The sequence below is a fragment of the Danio aesculapii genome, chromosome 5 (genome assembly GCF_903798145.1).
Source record: "Danio aesculapii chromosome 5, fDanAes4.1, whole genome shotgun sequence".
Classification (NCBI taxonomy): Eukaryota; Metazoa; Chordata; class Actinopteri; order Cypriniformes; family Danionidae; genus Danio; species Danio aesculapii.
This window is the reverse complement of record NC_079439.1, coordinates 35,466,563-35,493,798: the sequence shown is the minus strand read 5'-3', so window position 1 is coordinate 35,493,798 and position 27,236 is coordinate 35,466,563. Positions and strand designations below refer to the sequence as shown.

The 27,236-nt window shown below is 35.7% G+C and overlaps 1 protein-coding gene across 1 annotated transcript in view; it reads left to right on the top strand.

Moving 5' to 3' along the window:
• Positions 1 to 1,651: 1,651 nt before the first annotated feature.
• The window catches only part of LOC130228366 (fibrinogen C domain-containing protein 1-like), an 85,207-nt gene continuing 59,622 nt past the window's right edge, over positions 1,652 to 27,236 (top strand). The window contains exon 1 of the mRNA XM_056456802.1: positions 1,652 to 2,505. Coding sequence (XP_056312777.1) covers positions 2,434 to 2,505 — 72 coding nt within the window. The 5' untranslated portion in view covers positions 1,652 to 2,433. The remainder of the gene's footprint in view (positions 2,506 to 27,236) is intronic.

The following is a 27,236-nucleotide window of genomic DNA, read 5'->3' as shown; positions in this document are numbered from 1 at the left end:
ACAGAGAAATGCTGTAAAAATCCATCTCTGCTCTCTCTCTCTCACTTTGGACATTTGTCCCGCTGGCGTGTTTGTGAGGTAAATTTTCTCTCCTCTTGTGGATACTTGTGGATCCTGACACGAGCGTGCCTGTGGTGCGAGTTTTCTCCACTGTGTCTATTATGGATTACCTGTGATAACCGTGTATTATGCACATATAGACTGTAACCGCAGCTGTTCTTCCCACCATCGGTGAACAGAGCTTTCATTTCTAAAGCCCATCGCAGCCCTTTCTGTTGAGCAGGTGAAGACAGTAACCAATCATAGGGGTGTAAGACCTCGCCTGTCAGCGCTCAAAAAGCGAACAGGATAATATTTACATTAGTTTATTTGCTATAAATGCTCATGCTGTCTTCTGTGCATGTGTTGGAGTTTTGTTTGATACATTCAGAAAGAGTTTTCTTTGAGCAGGTCAAATTAAGGGTTCAATTCATATATCTTACTGCTGTATTAAAGAACAAAATTGTGTTACAAATAATCTATAAATATTAATATATTTATAGATTTTAATAAAAAAAAATCTTGTGTTGTGAAGAAAAAATCGAATTATGTATGGAAAGCATTGTCAATGCACTGTGATGCACCGAGATATCGAATTGAACCGAATCGATTGCATGATAATCGTAACCGAACCGAACCATGAGACCAGTGTAAATTCACACCCCAACCTGTTACAATTATAGACCTTTTTCTTGGCTGCTGCATGGAGGGCGCATTAGCAATCAGCATCTTCCAGTAGAATGTTTAGAACTTCCGTTTACAGCATTTACAACTGGTAATTTGCGATCTGAAAATGGGTTTCAATAGCGTTTTGAGTGGATTACGGAGTGTTTTTGTGACACGCAACTTTGAAAGGTGTGTGTTAAAGCTGTTATAATCTGTCAGATCTGTGGTTCAAGCGCGAGAGAAACGTTATCCTAGTTCATACAAATCGTAAGCCATGTTTCTTTTCGTTCTGCTTAATCGCGTGCCCCCAAAAAAGATATTTAAAATAAACAAAACAATATGTCTTTACTTTCTTTAATAACTACATTACACAATACTTGTACTTTTCCTTTCAATGTTTGAGTAGTACATTTTGAAATAAACTACTTGCAATAAGTACAAAAAATGTTGAATACTTTAGTAATTCCACCTAAGTATGGTGCTTGTAGGTGCTTAAAGAGCACTTTAACTTCTACTCAAGTCACTTTTTTGATAGAGCACTTGTACTTTTACTTAAGTCTGGGTCTCTAATACTTTATACATCTCTGGATATACTTGAAACTTCTAGGCAAGTGTGTTTATCAAGTTGGAGCTAAACTCTGCAGGGGCATCGGCCCTCCAGGATGAAGATTAGTGACCCTTGCTTTAAGAAAACATTATTATTAGGAAACGAACCCTTTTAAAAGAGCTTTATTTATTGCACTGCATACTCACCCGTCCCCGACGTATCTTTTTATTTGATTATTTTATTAATTTTTTTTTACACTCTGACAGTAAAGTGGGAGTTTCATGAACTAGACGAGGGTTTGGAGAAGTCCCATCAGTGCAGACTGTGTCTGGGAGGAAAAAAAGAGAAACTGAGCGCGCACCGGGAGCGCGCTTAACGGAGAGCTTTTGACGCTCGATCAGAGTAGGAGCTTCGCTCACGGAACGGAGCCCGGTTAGTCTGTCCTGCCGCGCTAGTCGTGTCAATTCGAGACATTCCCTCGCCCTCTGTCCGGCAAACTAGGATACCTCGTAAACCGGATTTCATTCCTTCCTCAAAACAGAGTCTTTAGTTTCCATTCGAACCAGCAGCAAGAACTGCTCGAAGAAACATCTTTACCGCCACACTCCGTTCATCTCGCTACACGGCTCAGGAATACAAAGTTTTATCACTTTTAACCGCCTCTTCGAGACTGAACGCATATTATTTGTTTTTATTTTTAAAGAAACATCTGGAGTTTTTCGGCTTCTTAACGACTTTGGCTTGGATATAGGCTACATGCGCGCGTCTTCCCTTTGCGCCGTTTCCTCAGTGGTTCCCTTGAATGTTGCTGGTGTGGAATACATGAAGACTATATTTAACGCCGCAGAAGGAAAGAAAGACGGCTCAAATAACAACTTTACGGAAGACTGAGGAGTTTATTCATTACTGTTTCCTTATCAAGTACGTATGATATTACCATGTGTGTGGGGCGAGAGTCTTCGCCGCCCCTTTTAGACCAGAATTAGTCAGTGTGGTCCCGGAGTAAAGGCTAAATCAGTGTCTTCTCGATCTCGCGCACACTCCTCACCATTCTTTTCCTTTCCCCCAGCGGTTATTTATTTCCATGGAATAACTGATTCGGAAAACGACTGAACGACAAGGAGTTTTTTTCCCACCGCCTGTAATTGACAGGCGGTTTAGGGTTGGCTCTTCTCCGGAGAATGCTCAATGATCGATGGGGAATCATGAACAGCTCACCGGAACTCGAAGACGGACAGCGGGGCAAAAACCAGGTGTGTCCCACTCTCTTACACTTCGCACAGTGCACAGTGTAGTTTTAGCACGAGATACAAAAGCTACTATATATATATATATATATATATATATATATATATATATATATATATATATATATATATATATATATATATATATATATATATCTGTTTGTGTTTGGAGAGAGAGAGAGGGAACAGTGAATAGCACAATGAGTTGAGTGCGTCTTGTTCCTGTCACTCCGCATAAGCGCGCCCGTAGATCACTCGCGCGGCAGAAAGTGGCTATTTTGTTTCCCGTTTATGCGGGTAGCCGAGGAAAAGGGCGCCAGTCATGCGAATTGCAGCTGCTACGTGGGTTTGGCATTAAGTACTGTGGTGGTATATTGTGAAAGAAGGGAGGGTGGCTTTTAATGTTTGATTAATTGATGAGACATTAGATTAATTTTAGTTTCTGCCATTGATGTTGGTAAATTACATGAGGTAAAGTGTGCCTAGAAGCACTTACGCAGGCTTTTCAAATGGCAACCAAGGTTAGATAGAATGAAGCAAACGCATGAACGTGTCCAAAGTGCGTTAAACACGTTTTCATTGATTTTATTTAGTGGCTTTTTAAATGGACATTTGTTATTTATAATATTGTATAAACCAAAAAAACGTGCATTCACACATAGCTATCATAGGCACTATCAAAATCAACAAAGCACATTTAATTCTCAAATCTTGAGTACACACCCACACCATTGAACAATCAACTATACAGACTGTAGGGGGAGAGAAAATAGACAGTGCGGTTAGTATTTAACCTTTTTTATTCTACATTCTTCTAGAACTTCTAAATTAGAACTAAATAAATAAAAGTTAGAACTCTCTCTCTCTCTCTCTCTCTCTCTCTCTCTCTCTCTCTCTCTCTCTCTCTCTCTCTCTCTCTCTCTCTCTCTCTCTCTCTATATATATATATATATATATATAGAGGATGGGTAAAAATATTTGATTAAATTGCGTCTACTGAGAATATGAATAGCTCAATTTGTTTCTATGTAAAGTTTCCTGCTTTAGCTGATATCTGGAAAGAGGTCTAAGTCAGTTATTGGCTTTCTGGGCCATGTTTTTTTATTTTATTTGTTGGTTAGTTTGAGATGTGGTGCAGAGATTGCAGAATATGTTTTTTTATAGTTTATTCCAACTCAGTGGCAACAAAATTGGATCTTTTTTAAGCGTTGATAAAGATTTGGCAAAGATTTTCAACACAGTTTTTAATCAATAAAGAAGTTCCCAGGATTTTCTCAACACACACACAAAACTGCAGTGGTGAAATGAAATTGATTGAGTCCATTTTTGCTGACAGCAGTTCACACCAAGCTCCATACATACATTTTAAACTAATGATTGTGCATGTCTGTTTCTTTGAAAATTGATGCATGTTTGGTTTGTTTTCCATAAGAAGGTTAGTTGTTGGAATAATAATCAATGAATATTAAATGTTAGAGAGAATATTATGATTAATGTCTTACATTGGTCCTCCAGTGTAGCGAATTTAAGAGAAACTAAAAATACAGGCGAAAAAAAGGAATATACAGTTTAACACATGTAGATGACTGTCTGTACAAGGAAAAAATCAGCACCATGGACAGCAAGCATCAACCACATGCCATGTGTTACATCCAGAACCATGGACAGAGCTTGGGTCTGTTTTTGGACAACCGAATCCTCCAAATCTTCCTAATTTATGAACTAAAATTTTGAAAGTTTCTCAATGAAAACAAAGATTTATGTAATTGGGCTTTTGCTTCATAAGTTTATAGGTTCAACATTAGAGCCTTGTGACTACTTGCCCTGATCCTACCATTTAGGAGAACATCTGAAATGGATAGTCATTTACTCTCCCTCCAAACCTGTTTGAGTCTTCCGGAAATATTTTGAAGAGTGTTCGACAGCAGCAGCCATTAACTTCCATAGAATTTTTTGTACTTATGGATATTTATGACTGCTAATTTCCAACATTCTTCAGAATATATTGTTTTGTGTCCAGCTGAAGAAAGAAATGCATAAAGTTTAGAACCACACAAGTTAATGGTGACAAGATTTTCATTTTTGGGTGAACTATCTCTTGCTTTGACATATTAAAGTGGCTACAGTTTGTGTCAAGATGATCCTTGTTTCAGACCTCATGCTTATTATTTTTTGGCTAAATTTTGGATGCATAAGGCACACAAGATGGAAAACACTTTGCGAGTTTTCAAGTTGCTGTCTCATTGCTTGAATTCTCTAGCATATTATTTCTGTCATGTTCATAAACTGTGCACACTGGTCTGTTGTTGAATGAATGTTATTTGTCTTTACAATGTTTACAACTTTAAATTAAACTAACTTAAAAATGCTTTACATGTCAGTTAGATGGCCTTTTGAGCTGTATTTGGCAATTGTAAACAAATTTGAAGTCTAGACCTGCTGTCAGTCAAAAAGTCTGGCTATGTAAGACTAACAAAACTATTGCAATATTGATTTGACAGTTTGTTTGGTATATAGGGGTGGGTGGAAATCTTGGGTCTTAAATGCATTACAATGAAGATATGGACAATTCTCAATCGATTCACAAATGTCAAAAATTGATAACTTGATGTTGAGTTGAAAATCTAAAGTGCAGAAGTGTAGTCGCTGGACAATCTGTAGATCAACAGAGAATGGACAAAGAAATGTAAATACATGCGTTTAGTAGATGTGTTTGTTCATTCAAGTTAAAAAGCTAAAGACGCTGGACCACACAAGAGCCATACAATATGCAGTTGGTTTCTCACACAGTTCTTTTGCCAAATTCCTTGATTAACCTCAGTATGTTCTATCCTCCTATCTCGACTCACTTCAAACCCATGTTCAGGATTCATTTTGGAGTCTTAAGTCTTTGACTCGTTATTTATTTGTGAATAATTTTAGCATTATGTTGTTAATTGTTAGTTATTCATAGTATGCTAAAATCCACAAGCATTCTTGTTCCTTTGTAAGAGCTGCTGGTACAGAATATTACAACCCAGGCTGATTGAAAAGACTTGTCTCAGAATAAATTTTTTTAAAATAAAAAAATAAGTTGCTCCGGTTAAGTTTAATTCCAGGCTTCAGATGACAAATCCATTAGAGGATACTGTCTACATTTTTGCAGATATGAAAAACGTTATTTAGGCTGTGTTTTCCTATACACTACACTTAAATGTCCTTCTTGTACAATTCCATAAGAAGGCAGGGCTTGTCATACATATCAATTTGCGATCGACTGACCTAAACCCTTTTGTAAACCCAACCAACAATGTTTTCAAAAGCTAAGAGAAAATTGCACAATGGCCACATAGTTTTGCCATGATTTGACTCTTCTTTTATCTGTTTTGTCGAACCACTTGGATTTGAACCTGATCTATTTACATCACAAGTACAACACCGTACAACATTAACTATTAAGCAAACTGACCACATCAGAAAAGTTGTCTATATGCAGATAAACAGGTGAGGCAAACATATTTGATTACAATCATAGACACGTTTAAGTTGTTTTGTGGTATTTATTTGGTCATACTGATCTGTACCTAGAAGTACATTGCAGTTTCACAAAAATGTTGCCTGAATGGTACAAAATTTTTTCCCTTTCTAAAGAATTACTGTATATTGGTATATTTGTGCACAATATGAGAAGGCTTCGCACAGTATCACGTTTTCTTTTTGTGCTTATTGTTGAATCTTTTTATCATGATATACTGTAGAGTATTATCATGATATTGACCTAAGCTGCAAAAGAGGCTATTAGGTATAATGGCATGCATAAACAAACAAACAAACAAACAAATAAATAAATAAATAAATAAATAAATAAATAAATAAATAAATAAATAAATAAATATTGTTTTATTGTATGTAGATGTTAAGAGTAAACAAATGTTTAAAAAAATAGCAAAAGGTTTATCAAGTTCAATAGGTAACCCTTTACAATAATGTTTCCTTAGTAAATGTTAGTTAATGTATTAAAATGAACAGTGAGACATAACCACAATTATCAGAGTTTGTTATCCTTTTGGTGTTTGATATGTTAATGTTAATTACAAAAGTACAACTCAATTTTATTAGTTATTAATTTTTAATCTTGTTTATTAAAACAATTACTGTATGGCATTTTAATTTTAATGAATTACTAAAATCATAAACTAAGAATCATTATACGTTTAACTAAGAAACTAGGATTAAGATGCTTTTGTGGTTTTCATTGTGAGTTTAATTTAACTAATGTTGACAATTGGAGACTTATTGTACATTGTTAAAAAAAAAATTAGACCTGTTGACGCAACAGCCTAGTGGTTAGTGTGCTGACATATGGTGCAGTAGCATGTCAGGGCGTTCTGAGTTTGAATCCCAGCTCGAGGACAATTCTTGCTGTGAGGCGGCAGCACTACCTACTGTGCCACTGCGTCGCCAAAGCCTAAAACATTTAGAGCATTTTCAGTCAATATCTCCCGCATGTCGTAGGCCAGATTAATATGAAAATTTTTGTTTGGAAATTAACAGCATATTAAGTTTTCATTATTTGGGACTGTGAATGTGATAAACAAACACTGAAATACAGCAATCATATTATTATGAAAAGGTACTCTAAAAGTTTAAATAAGTAATCATCCCTGTATGTGGCAACATGGTGGCTCAGTGGTTAGCACTATCACCTCACAGCAAGAAGGTTGCTGGTTTGAGTGCCAACTGGGCCAGTGGGCATTTCTGTATAGAGTTTGCATGTTCTCCCTGTGTTTGCATGGGTTTCCTTCGGTTTTCCACACAGTCCAAACACATGTGGTAAAGGTGAATTGAATAAACTAAATTGGTTGTAGTGTGTGTGAATGAGTGTGTATGACTGTTTTCCTGTGCTGGGTTGCAGCTAGAAGGGCATCCGCTGTGTAAAACATGTGCTGGTTAAGTTGGCGGGCAGTTCATTCTGCTGTGGCGACCACTGATGAATAAAGGGACTAAGCCGAAGGAAAATGAATGAATGAATATTCCCTGTATTTTGAAGTGCACTCAATAACAATATCATGCATGTTAATTATGATGATATATTATTGAATATCTGCACATGACTAAACAGGACGATGTTGGTTGAAAGACCAAAAGTTGTTACTTTGTCAGTATTAAGTCTGTATTGATGTGCTACAAATATGCTACAGGCATGTTTCAGTATTACCATTTGGTTCTTTGGAATCTTATTGTTGACCTGCCAAATCACTTCCACTTGTTATATTAATAAAATATCCTGAAAGTAAATTCATTACTGTATGGGTCATTACGGATGCAGTGCTTTAAAAGTCAGTGAGACAAAAAAACATATCAAAACAAAAGATGCATCAATAATCATTTTATCATCGCATCACAACCCTCAGAAATCAAATTGAATCACAAGGTGCCTAGAGATTTCCACCCCTATGGGTGTCTGACATGGACGTCAGAAATTATCTTACTAAGTCTCACTAAAACATTTCTGGACTGCACATTTTGGATCTCTCTTTTTTTTTAAATAGTGTTGGGGAGACTCCAGGATGAATTTGAAAACCTCTAAACCATAATGATCATCAAATGTGCGCACCATGCGTACTAGACAGACCAGCAATAAACCTCAAATGGATAATACAGTGACCATAAACAGCATGGTGAGATTTACAAACGTTATAGGACATACTGTATAACTGTAATGAAGAGGGTAGTTTACAGTGGTAAGCTAAAATAATGAAGAATAAAGAAATGAAGTCGGTGAGAAATCACAGCACCCATTCGCTGCTTGAGCCATGAATGGCTAATGCTTTCTCCTCGTACGGGAAGAAGGGAGGAGACAGAGACATGAGGAACGAGTTCAGAGGAATGTCAGGTTGGACAGGAAGGGAGTTCTGGGGATTCCTGTTAGCTTTAGGATACACTGACAGGCAAACGCCGACATGCATTTTATTGTGTTGTTCTGCATTCTACATCATGATTTCTTGTTAAAACAAGTGTCCTGTTTATGCATGAACTGAAACTGCCTAGCATCCTTCGACTGTGTATGTGTGTGGCAGAACATTTTCTCTTTACATACCTTGTGATTGTTTCTTTCTTTCAGCAGCATTTCTCATTTTCTTATTCACTGGTTGTATTTGTTTTTCCCCGTGTGCTCTTTTTCTCCCTCTCTCCTGCCATCTGTCTCATACCCTGCCTCACCCTGCCACTCAACCTCTTACTACTTTTCCGTCCATCAGGTCAAACACTGACGGATTCGTCAATAGAGGCCTAGGGGGGCGCGATCGTTTTCTTTCTTTTATTTTCCCTGTCCTGCCTTTGCCTTGAACCTGCTCTCACTTTCTCATCTGTCTTCCACCATGTGATTGCACTCTTACGTTCTGTATAGGCATGCTAAAGGAAGCGTACACATAGACGCATACACACACACAAATGAAAAATGAAAAGATTTTCATACTGTACAAACTGCATATTCTCCCAACCCCTAAACCCATCCCTTACCGAAACGATTTACATTTTAAAATTCTTTAAATACATTCTTCAGGATAGTTCATGAGGCGTTTTCTTCATTGGAACCAAAATATTGTCCCCACAAGGTAATCACTTACTGGTATTACTCTACATGTGAGGACATCCCACAGTGTGAGGAATACAAGGTACTTACAGTACACACACACACACCACTCATGCACTGCAATGAAGAAAGGAGATTTGCATCGACTCTCCCTGTGGCTTTACTTCCTGCTGTGCATTTAGTGTCACATGTGACAGTAGTAGGCTCAAGCCATTAGCCATTGTTCACTTGCTGAAAAATGTATGAAATGGTACTTGTACCTCTGCTAGTCCTGAGCATTTGAAGATTTTCATACATTTAGACTGAGTCATAAATTGTGGTTATGGGTTAAGCATGTTGAAGTGCACTTACTGAGACATTATGTACTGAAAGTGGCATGTATTTTAGTTATTTATTTATTTTCTGCTGTTAAATTGGAGGAGGGTGTCATTCATTTTAACTGGATTTCAAAATGCCTCAGTGCATCCAGGATCCCATTTTTTATTGCACTATAGATCATGTCTAAATCTCTCAATATCTTTTATCCTACCAAAGCTTGGAAAATTCCCAGGATTTTTGGTCAATAGTTCATGGTTTTGTGATGGCTTTGCATTGATAAGAGACAACACAAACCGTGAAAACATTAGAACACATAAATAAATACAGAAATAATTACCTTTTTTATTACAAAATAATGAAAAGGAAATCAGACCAATCTGGAGAAAGAGGTCTCTTTCGCTCATCAAGGCTACATTTATTTGATCAAAGATACAATAAAACAGTAATGCTAATGAATAATATTTATATAATAAATAATAATAATATACTGTAACATATTGGTTGGCTTTTTTACGTGTAATGTATTCCAGTAATTTAAAGCTGAATTATTAGCATCATTAATGAAACTGCAAATTATATTTTGAGAACATTACTTTTTGTTTCTGTAATTTTTATCAAATAAATGCAGCCTTGTGGAGCAGAAGAGGCTTCTTTCAAAAACACTGAACAATTTTACTGATCCCAAATATGTGATCAGTAATTTAATATGTAAGTTTGTATAGAATTTGTGCATGTATTATATATGGATTTGTTCAAAACATTTTACAGGACACAGTATGTTTGCTTAAAAGTCTTTACTTTATAATATGTGCAAATCAATTTTTTTCTTTCATTTTTGTGAAGATGGCTCTCACTTGTAGGTCTAGCTAAGGGCTTCTCAAAGTCCAGCCTCTGGTCAGTATACAAACCCAGAGAGAATTCTATTTGGACCCACTCAATAATTGTGTTTGAGGGATTAAAATTGTGGATTTACTACTTTGATTTTACTACTTGTTAGTTTTATAATGTCTTTTTGGCCAGGATTTGAAATGAAACTGAAACTTCCTGCGTAGTGTTGTTGTCATGACATCCATTCAGTTTACTCGTTTGTGGTAATTGAGTGACACTCTTCACTGCGGCGAGTGTTCGAATGGGTGAGGATGTCAGTTTCTATTAGGGAAAGTTGGTGAAGAAAATTTGAGTTTTCAAAGATGATAGACGGAGAGGTATGTGCTCATTTTGCTCCAATCCAGCACAAATGTTCTGTTTGATTTGTAATGGGATAGTTGCAGTTGTGAAGTGGAAATGTGAAATATGACACTATATGAAGCAAACATTTCGTCACCTGATTGAAAGCGTAATGTGCCATTTCTCACATTAGAGTGCTCCGTATTTTACACCTTGTTATTTTTGACCTACCTGTGGTTGTATTTTTTCTCTCATAAAATCCGCTGACACTTAAATTATGTGTCACTTGTCATTTTGCCACTTTTGCACTAGGTTATTAATGTAGGCTATTTTAAAATGCATTTTTAGGACTGACTTTTGTGCAGGTTTGTTCAAAAAACATAACAAAAAGTTTTGTTATAAGGTTTTTTTTTCTTTTTTTGCCCGACTTTTGACATTGATGAGAGTTCAGATTTGGACCTTTGAAATCAGATTTGATACATTTGCTCCTCTGTTTCCATATTGTGGTTATAAATGATTAAACAGGTCAGTTGTTGCTGAGAGATGCAGAGAGACTCCTCATCAATGCTCTACTAATGGTAATTTTGCTACACAGGCTATATAGATTAAAAAAAAACAACACACTCACTCACCCATACAGTGATTGGGTGGCATAGACCTTCTCTTGAACAGTAATGGTATGAAAATAATTAATACAGCACAGTAACTGAATCATTTATGAACAGCGAAAGTGCTAATCTGCTTATAAAGAGGAAAAGAGAGGGGGGAAATGAATGGGCTGGGGGAAGTGCAGGATTGGTGTGATGAATATTGGTTAAAGCTCAGTGTTGATAACCAAATCCATGAGCTATCAGCATTTTTTAAGATAAACCCCCAGTTAATCACAGGGTTTTTTTTGGTTAGGTGGCCTGTACTTGTAATAATTGTTCTGCAAGTGATTTCTGCATCTGTCATAAATAATATACATTAATTATTTCAGAAACTGAGAACTCTTCTTATACTGAAGAGCAAGTTACTTTCAAATGTTGATTTATCTTGAATTGTATATACTGTATAGGCATCAGTTATAATATACTATGAATTCCTGCTTCAGTACTCGAGATAATTTGACTTTTTGCAACACAACTGTATGGTTAAAACTCTTTAAAATAACAAAACTGTTTCAAGACTGTACTGTACATTACATCTGCTCTCTCTGGGTCAGAAGAAGCAAAAATGCAGGTTTGTCTGCTGTGATTGTCAAAGGTTACAGCTGATGGAGATTTCAATCTTGTAACAATTAAAAGTCTTTGTTTGCCATTTGTCTCAAAAGTTGCTAAAAACCAACTAACAATATTTCATTGGGATTTATTAGAAAACTTTAACTCTTGTTAGGTAGTCTTGTTGATGCTATTGTTAAATGGTTTACTCTACATTTGATCTTGAATCCTGTGTTGTGAGGATTTGCAGAATTAAACTTAATTTCTACACTTTTGCCTTTATTGACATGGAATATGCACGTGTAGCTTGTTTTGATACCTGTTTGTGTATCTATGCCATCACTAACTTAAATTTGCTCTGTTTTAATTCAACTGAGGTGCAAAAGTAAATTATACAGTGGTTTCTTGTTCTCTCTGTCTCTGTGACGCTTTCATTTTTCTTGACTATGTTAAAACTAAACAAAGTGACACCACATGACTGTTTTTCTGACTGCATAATGCATGAATATTTGATGATTGGTTGATTTTTACTAAACAGCTCGCTATCACATTTTAGTTTCACAGTTCAATGTGTTCTGCTCTGGATTCATAACTCAGAGTTAAAAGCTGCGCCATCCTACTTTTAGAATTGCAGATGTGATTTTGTGCTTTATTCAGAGTTTCCTAGTGCAGTCAGTGTGAAAATGACTTTTCGGGTCTTTTTCCAGTTCCTTTCAGTACAATGACTGAGGTATTATTAAGACAAAAACAATTCAGGGTTCACTTAAAATCAATTCATAGGACTTTTGAACTCTGATGCTAAGAAATGTGAATGAATTAATAGTGTACTGTAGACATGGGATGATAACCGGTTTCAAGGTTTACCACGGTTTGAAAAGTCACGGTTTTGAAACTGCAAACATTTTCTTTTAAACCGTTCCTAAGGTATATGTAAGGTTTTTTTTATATGGGTTTTTTTACAACAATTTCATTAGGTTTTTTAGAACAACAGTATCTACAGCAAAAGGACCCGTCAAATCAAGAGCTACTGGTCAGCTCACGAATCAGGAATTGTTTGAAAACAAGTCACTTAGGCCGCATTTACACTGCACTGTTCAAGTGACCCAATTCCGATTTTTTTTCTCCCATGTGGCATAGATCCAATATGGCCCATGTACGTGAAAGCATGAACAAATCACATGGATTCTGATTTACTCAAATCAGATTCAGGCCTTGTTCATATGTGGAAATTTATCCGATATGAATCGGATCTGTGTTCTCGTGTCTGCAGTGTAAGCAGGTAGATTGGAATTGACCATCAAGATCTAATGTAGATGAAGCCAGTGATTTATTTAAATTGTTTAGCCTGACATGTTTAAAATAACTAAAACCAAAATATTTTAAATGTTTCTTAAAAAAAATATTGTGTTCAGTGAGGAAAAAGTAGTTGCTTTTACTCAGACATTTTAAAAGAACTTATTTTAGAGCAGTAATCACAATACCATTGTTACGGCCCAAAACTCAAAATGGCTCGAATAACAACAACAACAATTAAGGTTTGACGTCCCGACAGATCTTACCTACAACTCCCGTAAAAGGAATAAAAAACAGGTGAGTCTTCCGGGCCACTGCTTACCTTCACTAAACTAAATAAATAACAAAACGTGACTATGAAAAATAATCCACTACCTGCTATGAAAACAAAGTATCAAAATAAACAAACTAGTAACTAGTAATTAAGAATACTAAATAATCAAAAGGTTAACAATAACAAAATTCTAAAGAGAGCGGCATGTAGATGGATTGCCTGGCATGCGGAGCACCGCCAGCCAAACCGCAAGCCACCACCGAGCTGTGAGAGAGCGGTAGACAGAGAGAGAGACTGAACCGCCATTGCTGTCAGCCTTATATACTGGGAATCCCTCGTGACGTCACGGGCGTCATCTAATCCTGGACAAGCCGGGTAGGAAAAACTCCTCCTATAACTCAAACGCAACAAGCACAAACCTGCAACAAATAAATAAATGAATTAAATAGAACACAGACCCACGTAACAACCATGAAACCATAAAAACCGTGAAAGTGTTTGCCCTACCATTATATTAGGTGGGTGCCCGCCCTCCCAACAGCTTTCCCCGCCCCCTTTGAAGTCAAGTTAATTCTATTTTATATATAGCGCCAGATCACAACTTCTTAAACAAACTAAATAGCTGTATGTAATATCTTATTTACACAACGGCATGGGATTTCTGTCTCTACATGGTCGTGCGATCACAAATTTCTGCTCTCTGAATCGCACACGGTGGAGTTCTACATAGCCACTCTCTGCTGTATGGGAATGAGAGTGCGCATGCCACATCTGACAGGACCGAATAGCCTACAGCAGCCACAACACAGGTAAATAATGTGAGGGAGCATAATGTGCTCACGTCACAACAGTTAAAATATATACAGATGCGATGGGACCTCTGTTTAGTTTATTGGTGCGACTCGCGCGAGTGATGCTCTCTTTGTTGCAAGTGCAGCCTCTGTATTTACAGTGTTTTGAGCTGTTGTGACGCGTTCGCCCCTATCTAGGGTATCATCCAACCTGCATCAAATGTGCACTCCAAACTTTTTCTTGATTGAGACACGTTGAATTCTTCTTTCATCATTTGCAATACTTCCAAATTGCATTGTAATTTTTCATAACAATTTTTATATCTGTGTTATATTATTTTCTGTGGCAGTTCATTCCACCTTGGCAACTCCTCATAAATAAGGGACTAAGCCAGAGTAAAATCATTGGATACATTATTTTCTGTAAAGCTGCTTCTGGCCATGACAGGTTCACACCTAAATGCTTTTAAGAGACGTGTTTAAGGTATAATATGTAGCATCCTTAATTAATTCGCTTAGGTAAGGCAAGATCTTCTCTTAAGGTTAAGCATTAAAATTGGTGCTCAGTATCAGCCGATCACTATGACAAGGAATCAGTACTCTGTATCGGTTGCAAAAATCATGATCGGAGCATAGCTTTGACCCAACCTGACTGTCAGAGCAGCAATACTCCCCCTGGCTGTACAAGACTGATCTTGGTAAGTCAGTAAACACACCCTTAGGAAAAAGACGTATATTTAAGAAAAGGTCAAGTATAAAAGTATACTTTATTTAGTAAAAGCTGCACACTTTGTGGATAAAAAGATATAAAATAAATGTTAATTTTTAGCTTGTACGGTTGTACACTTCAAATAATTGTTCAGTTTTTTTTAATGCTGTCATTAAAAAAAAACAAATTAACACCATGACTCTTTGTGTCAGTGTCAGTCTGAACAGCCGCTCATACTGATTGTTTGAGATGATGTCGTTCTGATACAAGACAATCAATTTTGTGTTACGAGAAAATTATGCAATAGGTTAATGCTGTTATTGTTGTACTGTAATACCATTATTTGCTGACTTAATACAGTCATCACAGTTAGTTTTTGTTGTTTGGCAATATTAAGAGTTTATTTTATTACATATTGATGTAGATTGGCACTGTTGTTAAGATTTTGTTCATTTCCAACTTTGTAAAACCGTTGTACATAAAATATTTCCAAGATGTTTAAGTGATTTCAGAGTTCACTCCATATAAAACTAATAATAAATAAATCTTTAATTGCCTAGACAAGAATTTCTTGATTAAACAAGACATTTTGAAAATAGACTACTTCCGAGGCCAGTCAATAAGGCTTTGAGGTTGAGTAAACACAATCATTCTATTGCACCATGTTGCCTTGTTTTTTGTTTTAACATGTAATGAGTTGATGAAAGATTTCGTTATCGGTTTAGATATCATTAAAGATGAAATAACTCATAATATTTCAATAAAGACATTGGCACAGAAACAGCAGTTGATGGCTAAAGAATTCATCATTACACTATTGTAAATCATTTGCACAGTATTTGACTTCAGTACAGTTTTGGCTTCAATCCTGATCTTTAGTGAACCTGGCCTTGTTCAAGGGTTAAGTTTTTTGTATCAGACACCCAGAATCAATCAAATCAAAAACACACAGTTGCAATCAGAATTATTAGCCCCCCTTAGAAATTTCTTTTTTTTAACTATTTCCCAAATGATGTTCAACAGAGCAAGGACATTTTCACAGTATGTCTGATAATATTGTTTCTTCTGGAGAAAGACTTATTTGTTTTATTTCAGCTAGAATAAAAGCAGTTTTACATTTTTTTTAAAACAATTTAAGGTCAAAATAATTAGCCCTTTAAGCTGTATACTTTTTCCGATAGTCTACAGAACAAACCATCCTTATAAAAGAACTTGCCTAATTACCCTAACCTGTTAACCGAATTAACCTAGTCAAGCCTTTAAGTGTTACTTTAAGCTGTATAGAATAGTCTTGAAAAATATCTAGTTAAAAATTGTTTACTGTCATCATGGCAGAGATAAAATAAATCAGTTATTAGAGATGAGTTATTAAAACTATTATGTTTAGAAATGTGTTAAAAAAAATCTTCTCTCTGTTAAACAGAAAATGGGGAAAAAATAAACAGGGGGCTAATAGTTCAGGGTGGTTATTAATTCTAATTGCAGCTAGTTTCCTGAAATAAGTCAATTGAACATCATCAAGCCAAGTATTCGGCTTTCCTAAGCTTCGACATATTTCTGAAGTCATTCATTTGTTGATTAATGATATCCTTCAGCTTCATTTTGCCCTTCTTCAGTGTGTTTGTATATGTTTATGCTTATGCGTGCGGTATATGGGGATGTGGACGTGTGAGTTGATTTAACACAGAGTGGTAATAGCATCATTAAGGCGGAATGATGTGATCAAGAATGTCAAGGTTAATCACTGAACTAATTACAGCCAAGAGATAGAGATTAAAGGCGGGGGGAAAAAGAGCAAGAGACAGTTCACCATTTCAAGATTTACCAGTCTGTAACCACATCTCACATCTTGAGGACTTCAGCATGCAGACACACACAAACAAGCAGTCTGTCGCATAATGACTGTATGGGGGCGGCAGCTATTAGGGTTGCTAATGGCGATACTTTCACACGCTGTTTTTTGAAAAACCAATAAACTGACAGATTGAGAGGAAGATTCGAAAAGCAAAGGAGGGAGAAAGAGATGCACATTGCAGGATCCACACTAAAGATCCAGGCCCACGGTAACAGTAATCCAGCACATGAATTATTTACACTGCATCTAAACTCAATCTAGCGAACACAGATCAATTCCTCTGCACAACATACGGGGGTGGGAAACCGAGGGATGAATGGAAGGGAGGGAGAGAGGGAGCAGATTAATAAATGAATTTAAGAAGTTATTCAAATGCTAAATTATTTACATGTCAAATCAATCCGAAGAGCTGAGAATGGATTGCCTCATTTTAAGGCAGTGCAGAGTGGATGGAGTGAGGTGAGAGAAGCGGATAAGAGGTGTTGGGAGAGAGGCTAGAGGATTAGATAAATAAAACATGGCAATATATGACCAGTAACTTGCTTATTTGCTGCACATCGAGGATTAGGGAAGGTGACTGCACCAGAAACCACTGTGTGTTTCTCCCACGTGAATCCAAATCCTGAAATACTATATACTGTTTAAAAGGCCATTTTTATATACACTCCCTGTTGTTTTCCAGCATGTATAAGTCAATGAAAGCAGAACCAGCATTAGTGCTGTTGAATCTACTGAGGGCAGGTGAGATCAGTTTAAGTGTAGTAGCTGTAAGTGTGCTGTAGAGATTCAGGTCCATTTACACTCCAAGTCATTTCCTGTGTGTGTGTGTGTGTGTGTGTGTGTGCGTGTGCGTGCGTGCGTGCGTGCGTGTGTGTGTGTGTGTGCATTATCTAACAGCCTTGACAGTATGGACATTTTTTAGGTCGTATATTAATACCCAATGTTAGCAGTTAGATACTTTATAGAAACTACACCCTCAATTGACCCTTAGCATGGAAAGAAGTAATAAATCAATTCTACAAAATTTACATTGATTTCAGACAAAAGCAGACAAGAAGGTCTGCAGTTTGCCTTCAAATGAGATATTCAGGATTCACAGGGCAAAACTGGATTACCACATCATGTGGTGAATGAGACTAAGGATAACGATTGTTGATTTCCCAAATGTCAGTGCTAATTGACACTTTTAGAGCTTTCTAGATTAAAAGTAGCTATCTAGATGGCACATAGTGGGATCAATGACTGCGCCAGAATGTTCACTTGCATTTCTTTATAATGAACAGCAGAAAAATCCTAAAATACTTAATTTTTGGTTGCATAGATAAAAGTAGGACATCATTCAAACTGTAAAGTGTATGCTTTTTTGTATATGTACAAGAACACCTAAACACTGTGCTTTTGTAAAATAAAGAAATCAAACAAGGTTGCACTGCCTGCTGCCTTTCTGGCTTTTTGACACGCATTGTTATGACAAAGCAGATTTTGCTTTTTACGCTGTCTGTCTGGATACCTGCTGTCTGCAATACAAAAGAAAATATTCACATTTAAAAGATAAAGCCCAACAATCTACTCTAACTTTAAAGATAGTTTGTTTATCGGACAAAAATGGATGTGGAGAAGCACATAATATTATTGGCATTGTAATTGCTCAGATCGCCTGTCAGTCAGACTTCAGAGGTCAATAGTGATTTGTTCTTTTAACGTTTGTTTTATATATACTCTAATTATATATTATATATATATATATATATATATATATATATATATATATATATATATATATATATATATATATATATATATATATATATGTATGTATATATATATATATATGTATGTATGTATGTATGTATGTGTATGTATGTATGTATGTATGTATATGTATGTATGTATATATATATATATGTATATATATATGTATGTATATATATACAGTATATGTATGTATATATATGTATATATATATGTATGTATATATATGTATATATATATGTATATATATGTGTATATATATTAACCATATATATATATAGCTGTAGGCTATAGAACAGTCATCTGAAACGTTGTCATACAGTGTTATGCCTAGATTGGTTGTTTGGCCAAGTTTGACTAAATTTCATTTGTTTGTTTAAATTCAGCCCATATAAAATATTTCCAATAATTTTGCTAAAATAGTTTTTCAAATACTCTTGTGTCTACTTCATTCAGCTATGATTTGAAGTATTTTTTTATGCTGCGTTTTGCATGTTTTGCTTGTTTGTCATTAATTGCTTTATTCACATCATACAAAAATACAGATTATTCTGAAAAGCACAGAATTGTACACTGGTGCATACTTAAGGATGCGATATTACAGTTCTTAATCAACTGCACAACCCTGGTTTTGAGAGATAGAAAGATAAAGAACCAAGTTGAATTCTGTAAAGCATATTTCTTATAGCACAAGCAATTTTCTTTGCGTTCAGGTAGAATAACTATCACTGTTCCCCTTCATGCTTTCACTATCCATAATAAACTCAATGTCACATGATACAATGGGAATCATATTTTAAACACTGTGCAGAAATCCATTCGTCTGCAATATTCTTGCGCTGACTGAGCAGAAGTTTGGTACAGACCTGAAGCAGAATTTGAGGAACATAATGACTTTCTCCATCTGAGTGACTTTGGGCCACAGGTGTACTTTATAATGAGTCTGTGTGTGTGTTTCAGATATGGCTGAGTGCAACTGTGATTGATAGGTTTAGAGATCTGTCACTCAAAACCCAAGCTAAGACATATAGAGCAACACACGAACAGATGATAAAAGTCCTTGGAGAGAAAACAAGAACCTGATTTGTCTTGTAGCCTACAGTACCTGTCAAAATCAGCAATCAGTGAGAGGATTTCAAATACTTTGAAAGTTAGAATTTCATAACAATGTTTTGTGTTTTAAAAGTGTTTTTAAAAAAGTAATAGAAACTGGATATATGAGGCATTCAAATGCGTAAATGCTCAGCAATAGCATCGAATGAAGTGCGCTTTAAAGGTGCTCCACATTAAAGCCACTGTGGAGATACTGTCAGACTTTTAAATGAGCCCAATTAGAGGCAAGGAAAGCCGAATGGCAATTTTATCATTAGCTCTACTGAGTGATTCACTAAATTAGAGCAGCTCTTGTTAAAGTTTAATTTTGAAACATTCTGAATAGATGGTGATAATTGGCACAAGGTAATAATGAGTTTTGGGCTAACTCACTTTAAACAGGCTCAAAATGAGCTTTGCATAAATTGTAGATGATCATTGCTAGTTTGTTGTACATTTCAGTATTTGTTTGATTTCGCAAAGGAGGAGGTTTAAGCTCATTAGCGAAACAAACTATGCAATAAAGGCAACTGAAAATACTGTTGCATTTATATAAGATTCATAGCTCATAGGTATTTTTTCATGATCGACTACTATCAGAATCAGAAAGAGAATCAGAATCAGAAAGAAAGAATACTAAGGCATTCTTTGGGCGAGGAGGTTAATAGTTCACCCCAAAAATATACATACATACAAACAAATAAACGAATATTAATACACTTATTAATACATTAAGTATTTCTATCCAAATGTATTTTCATCCTACAGAATTTGCAAAAACATTCATAGACTGTTATGACGTGTTTAACAGTCATCATAATCGTAAATCCATTTTCTTAAAAACATATGATCATTTATTTGCATTTATGAATGTATTATATCAATCAAATTACAAAAAAACAATTACCGCTTATTACTGCTTACCGCTGTCTCTAATTCAGCGCCTATGTGGCTGAGAATAAATTTAATGTTAATCACTCTCCTGTCTGCCATCATCAGTCTTACACTTTTTTTTTACTTTTTCTGAAAGTCTCAATAACACCATCAAAGTATTTTTCTTTTCTTATTTCAGCAAATAGGATTATAAAAAAAAATATTTGTTATGCTCTCTGATTCACTGCGCTCTATGTTTATCCAACTATGATGCCTTTCGCTACTGAGAAACCCAGGAATGGGTGTCAGTTGGAATTGACACAATACATTTATTCATAATCATAAAAAAGTGAATTATGAATAATTTAGATTATATAAGAATACATTTCTGTCCTATAATTTACTCTATGTCAGACTTTAAAATCACGTATTTAATAGATTGTGCTGTTGATTAATCAGTTTAAGACAACATCTGAGAAAATACATGACACTTTTCTTGACAAAGGTCAAAGTATTGTTAATTGTTTCCATGGCAACTTGTGAATGGCAATAGTGCCTTGTCAGCCATGAGCAGCCAATGTGACAAGGTCATAGAAAAACATGGCAAGCACAGAGCTTGAAAGTATTAACAATGTGAGAAGAGAGCCATCCTGTTTATAGTCAAACCATATTTGTGGGCTTAACTATAGCTTTAGTTTAAGAGTCTGCTTGGGCTTAAAGAGATAGTTCATCCAAAACTGAAAATTCTGTCATAGTTTTCTCACTCTGTACTTGTTTCAAAGCTGTTTCGCTTTCTTCTGTTGAACATACAGTAATAGAAGATATTTTGAAGAATGCTGGAAACCTGTGACCATTAACTTTCATATTTTTTTCCTACTATGGAAGTCAATGGTTACAGGTTTTCAGCTTTCTTCAAACTATCTTCTTTAGTGTCTTCTTTAACAGAATAAATAAACTTATAAAGGTTTAGAGCCACTAAAGGGAGAATAAACAATAGGGGCTGTGAACCTCCACTGCTCTCACGGTTTGATTTAATAATGATTATCATGTCATTGATTTGTTTAATGTGATCTCACACTGCATCATACAGCATTGACAATCCTTTCCATCCTCAATTTTTATTTTATTTTACTTAACAATACAAGAATGCAGTTTTGTATTTTAATACAAGCAGTCAGATATGTGAGCTGTGCATTTAGTTTTACCTGCTTGTTTACCTCTAGTTTACCCTGAGTTTTTGAATGTGTCAAACACAATTTTGATATATTTAGAACAAATACCCAAAACTAAATAATAACCCTGCTTGCTTTTTGAGCATAGTGATATAAACACTAAAGAAAGCTGTGAAGAAATCCTGATCTATCAGTGACTATCCATATCTGCTCATAGACAGATCCACTGATAGATGCATTGATAGATTTTCAGTGGAGAAAACTTGCTCTGCAGACATGCTTGTGTCTGGATCCATAAGTAGCACTGTAACAGCTGACCGGAGAAGTGGAAACCTTACTTCACCGACACACCACTAGGTCCAAGGTCCACAGTGTGAGAGAGAGGCAGAGAGTTATACTGAATGCCTCCATTTTCTCCCTAGCAATGAAATAGGGGTTTCGGCTTCCGGGTTCTACTGTTTCTTCAGTCTCAGTGAAAGTCTGTCCCAGCAAACTCAGAAGTAGTGAATTGTGCACAGTTGTCTGCTTTTTAAGTAGTTGTTGGGGTGTTTTAGTTACTTGAAATCACCTTCCTTGTCATAGTATGCATCTGTGACATAGGGCTTATGCAATTTATGACGTCAGTTAGGGCTGGGTGATGCGACAAAAAATTAAAATCTACATTTTTCCAAAAGGTAGACTCATTCGGGATTGTTGATTTTGATTTTAACGTAGATTATGTGTGTGTGTATGTGTGCGTGCATGCGTGCGTGTGTGTGTGTGTGTGTGTGTGTGTGTGTGTGTGTGTGTGTGTGTGTGTGTAACTAGTCAATTACTTTTTTTGACAAAGTTATCAGTAACTTTAAATTTAATATTGATATTTCAATCTTGAAGAAATATTGAAAGAAATGAAGAAAATCCATGACTGTCTGTCTTTGTTTTTGTTTTAATAACCCGCCCACTGCCAGTTTACCCAATTATATTTTAGTACCCTGGGTAGCCTTAGTGGAAAACACAACATATTTAATTTCAGTCATGAAGGCCTCATCAATGTATGCGGCCGCAGCTGAAAACACATCCTCTGGAAGACAGCAGCATCCTCCAAAATGAGACGCAGATTCAGAGTTATAAAAAAGAATATCCACATAAGGTGGATTTTAATTAGCAAAAAGTATCAGTATTACAAATGTAACCTTCAGGCCCCGTTTACACTAATACATTTTAGTTTTAAAACAGCGTTTTTTAATGAAAACGATCCGCGTCCACACTGGCGTTTCACCTAGCATTTCTGGACAACTCTCTGTCCACACTACACCGCTAAAAACACACATCACATGACCACACACACACTTTGGCATGCGATGCTGCGTATGTGGACGGCTGAGCTCCAGGCAGTCATCTACCCAGATGAGAGCTGTGCATGTCGGATTGTTCATCAATGATCTACCACTGGATGTAATCTCGCTATATTTGCAATATTTGTTAAATGTGATATTTAATTCATCTTGTTCTCTATCCAACAACATATTCCCCAACTTCTTGAATCTGTTACTTGTTCTCAGGTATGCTTTGGCTGAGTACAAAGATATTAACTAATGTAACCGCGTACACTAATTCTGCACATTTGACACATTTGCTTGCATTTATTTCCTATAATGTATAATCTATAATGTTTCCTATAATGTATAAACTTATTGTATGGTATACTTTTATAATGGCCATTTTTGATTATTAAAACTGATATTCAGTAAAAGAGAGGGTATGTTTCGTATTTTCAATGAAAATGAAAGGAGGCAGTAATGTTATAGGCTCCATTTTGTTATAAATATGCATACAATGAAGATGACGGTCATATAAATATGCAGCTACACGACATTTCAACATTTTTGGTGTCTGTTATGTTGCTAATATCAACATAAAAATAGGCAGTTCCTTAAATCATGTTTTCATTGTGTTGCTTAGAAAGTGAAACAAAGTAGCTGAATGAGGTTATAAAGTACACTGTTCCCTTTGAAGATTTACCAGGCGTGTCCTCTGGAGTTTGTTTTCCATATCAAACTTGCAAAGTCTGAACATAGAAGGAGAGGATGCAAGACTGAACTTTGTGTAGGCTACTTAATATTGAGGAAAAAGCCCCAATCAGATAGGTGAATGTCTGCAGCCTCCATTTTCAGATGTCTCTGTTTTCCCCCATCCACACTTACACGAAGCAGCAGCGTTTTAAAATGAAAACTGCTTCTTCAGCGTTTTCAAAAAGCTCCATTTTTGGTGCTCGAAAACTCCGGCGTAGTGTAGACGGATGGCGTAACTAGCAAAACTTGTGCGTTTTAAAACTAAAACGTATTAGTGTAACTGGGGCCTTAGTTGAGCAGGTTACACTTTAACACAGTGTCACTACAACACACAAGGGGCAAGATTCCAGCAACAGACAATTTGGCTATCTGACCACATGCAACAAGACAGAAACATTTAAATACATTAAGAAGCACAGGATAACACAACGGTAAGGCTTATAATCAAATTAAGTCATATTAAACCTTGTTAACAGCATTATAAGATTAAATGCTGAGTGACTGATATTTGTTGGTTTGCATTGATAAAATATACACAGGATATTATTTGAACTGCCTCTTGAGTCATCATCGTTCAAACTTTATCTTATGTTTATTTTCAAGATCTGAGGTAAACTATTTGCTACTGCTTTCAGTATGGCAATACATGTCACTAAATAATATTCAAACTCACATTTGCAGCATTTAAAACTATTTTAAATGTATTATAAGCAAAACCAGTACCTGAGGTGATCCTTGTCATAGAAGTTTGCAGTTGTTTATCCACAATAAATTGAAACCATTTCTAAAATAGAAATTTCAGATAATGGTTAGGACAAAAACTCCTTTTAATATGCAAAATATTCTCACGTGTCACTGCTTGTAACTAGGGCACGGTATATGCTTAATAGTCAGGCATGCGTGCTCCTGTTGGGGTTGTCAGCCTGTGTTTGCATGGAATTTTTCTTACTGGACCTTTAATTGTCAACAACTCATTCAATTCATGTTGTCTAAACAATTACAGTCTTGGTCATCTCTCATAACAACATGTTTGGTATTAATTGCCAACAGTGTTTTTTGTGGACATTTATCAAATGCCACACAGATTGTTTCCCCGTTGCAAATTGTGTAGTCCCTTTGCATAGAGAAAAGCTTTTATTTTGTCTCACTATGTGGGCGACGTCCATTCCCCTGCATGTCTTGTTGACACTGGACCTATGGGTAACTGTGAATTGAGGGTGTGAAAAGGATTCACTATGGACATACAGTATAAATATGTCTGAAAGTATGAGTAAAAAACGGGAATGTTTTTGGCTATTATAGTCGGTAAAATAATAATCCTTCAAACTTTGTGTTTTTACAACTTTTTCCAAAAACGTAAATACTTTGTTTATGTTTGCAAGCTTTATATTATATGTTAAAATTCAGGTTCAGTTTCACACATACAGTTGAAGTCAGAATTATTAGCCCCCTTTGAATTTTTTTTTTTCTTTTTAAATATTTCCCAAAAGATGTTTAACAGAGCAAAGAAATTTTCACAGTATGTCTGATAATATTTTTTCTTCTGAAGAAAGACTTATTTGTTTTATTTCAGCTAGAATAAAAACAGTTCTTAATTTTTTAAACCCCATTTAAGGGTCAAAATTATTAGCCCCTTTAAGCTGTTTTTTTCAATAGTCTATAGAACAAACCATCGTTATACAATAACTTACCTAATTACATTAACCTGCCTAGTTAACCTAATTAACCTAGTTAAGCCTTTAAATGTCACTTTAAGCTGTATAGAAGGGTCTTGAAAAATATCTAGTCAAATATTATTTACTGTCATCATGGTAAAGATAAAATAAAACAGTTATTAGAAATGAGTTATTAAAACTTTTATGTTTAGAAATGTGTCGAAAAAAATCTTTTCTCCGTTAAACAGAAATTGGGAAAAAAAATAAACGGGGGGGCTAATAATTCTGACTTCAACTGTATATATCCCACATTGCATACAGACTGTCATGTGCTTTAAACATTAATATCTTTCAATTAAATTAGAATTCAATTGCAACTTTAAAACATTTTCAATTCGGTTCTGAATTATGCAGATTTCTAGAACATGGTGATTGCAGGTACAAGTTATTTAAGTAATGCTGAGTTCACACTGCAGGATATTCAAAGTAGTCGTGCCACAGATGTTTTCACACTGCATGACTATCTGGGGTAGCGATCCATCAGTGCTGTGTTTACACTGCAGGATGGATCGGTGACAGGGGGATTCACACTGCATGACTTTACAAAAGGAAGAATCGCAGACAGCTTTGTCCAAACTACATCTCACAACCAAACACACACAAGAAGTGACATGGAAACAAAGCGAGGTCACGTAATATATATTTTGTAATTAACTACATAATGAGAGTCTTTAGTGTGGTAGAAATGTACTTATTTTGCTCAACTGGCTTGGACAGAAATTAACAATTTCTCCTTAACTTTTTTCTTTTTCGAGCCGGTTGTGGTATTGCTCAGATGACACGTCAAACAGACACGAGGGCTCCTGCCAAATTTACACTAGCTTTTCCACCATTTCTTGGGTCCAAATATACTGAAAATAAGCGCTTTTATCTTCTCCCCCAACCTCTCGCTGACCTACAGATACCCATACTAGGGGATGCTGCTCTCTCATTGGCTGTAGGTAATCGCCGATGTTATTTTCAATCGGAACTAATTTCACACAGCATGATTTTGAATCGTCAACAGAACCAGATATTTAGCGAATATCTTACAGGTGTCTGCAATTCTCTCAGATCGCGTCCTTGATAGTTCAAGTTGTGTGATTGTTACTCATGTAAACGAGCACCGATTTGCCTGTGATTTCAGGCATTTGTCTGTGATTTCTCAAAACCTGACGGTGAGTCAAAATCAGGGCTAAAATCATGCAGTCTGAACTCGGCATAACTTTTAATTTTGATATTTTATTGATTGCATCTTGTGATATTGGCAGACATCCCAAGTCTCCCGGAAGCTCCCAAATCCCCCCTAACTCTCCTGAAGTATTAGGCTTTTTAAATTAAATTAGATTTTGTAGTTGACATGTAGTTACTTGAGTCCGATACAAGCATGGACTGGTAAGTTTCTGACGGTATGATAACCTTGGATGAAAATATCATGGTTTCACTAAATCATGGTATTGTGATTACTGCACTAAAATAGCTTCTTTTTAAATGTCTTAGTAATAAACAACAACTTTTTTCCCCATTGAACACAATATATTTCATTTAGGAAACATTTATAATATTTTGGTAAACATGTACAGTAAACAACAGTAAACATGTCAGGCTAAATAATTCAAATAAATCACTGACTTCTGCTCTCTTTATTAGTTTCAAAAGCACAGATTTCTTTACAATACATAAAAAAACACACAAAAAAAAACTTTAGGAACGGTATATCATATTTTTTTTCTGTTTTAATACCTTGACTTTTTTCCAAACTGTGGTAAATCTTAAAACCGGTTATCATCCCATTATCAGATACTAAGCAGACAGACCAGTAATAATATTCTGAGTTCTACTATAGTTGACATGCAGTAGTTGCAAAGTTACTCATAGTAAACACTGAATGTCTAAAGCAGCCCAATTTGTTAATAAGTTGAG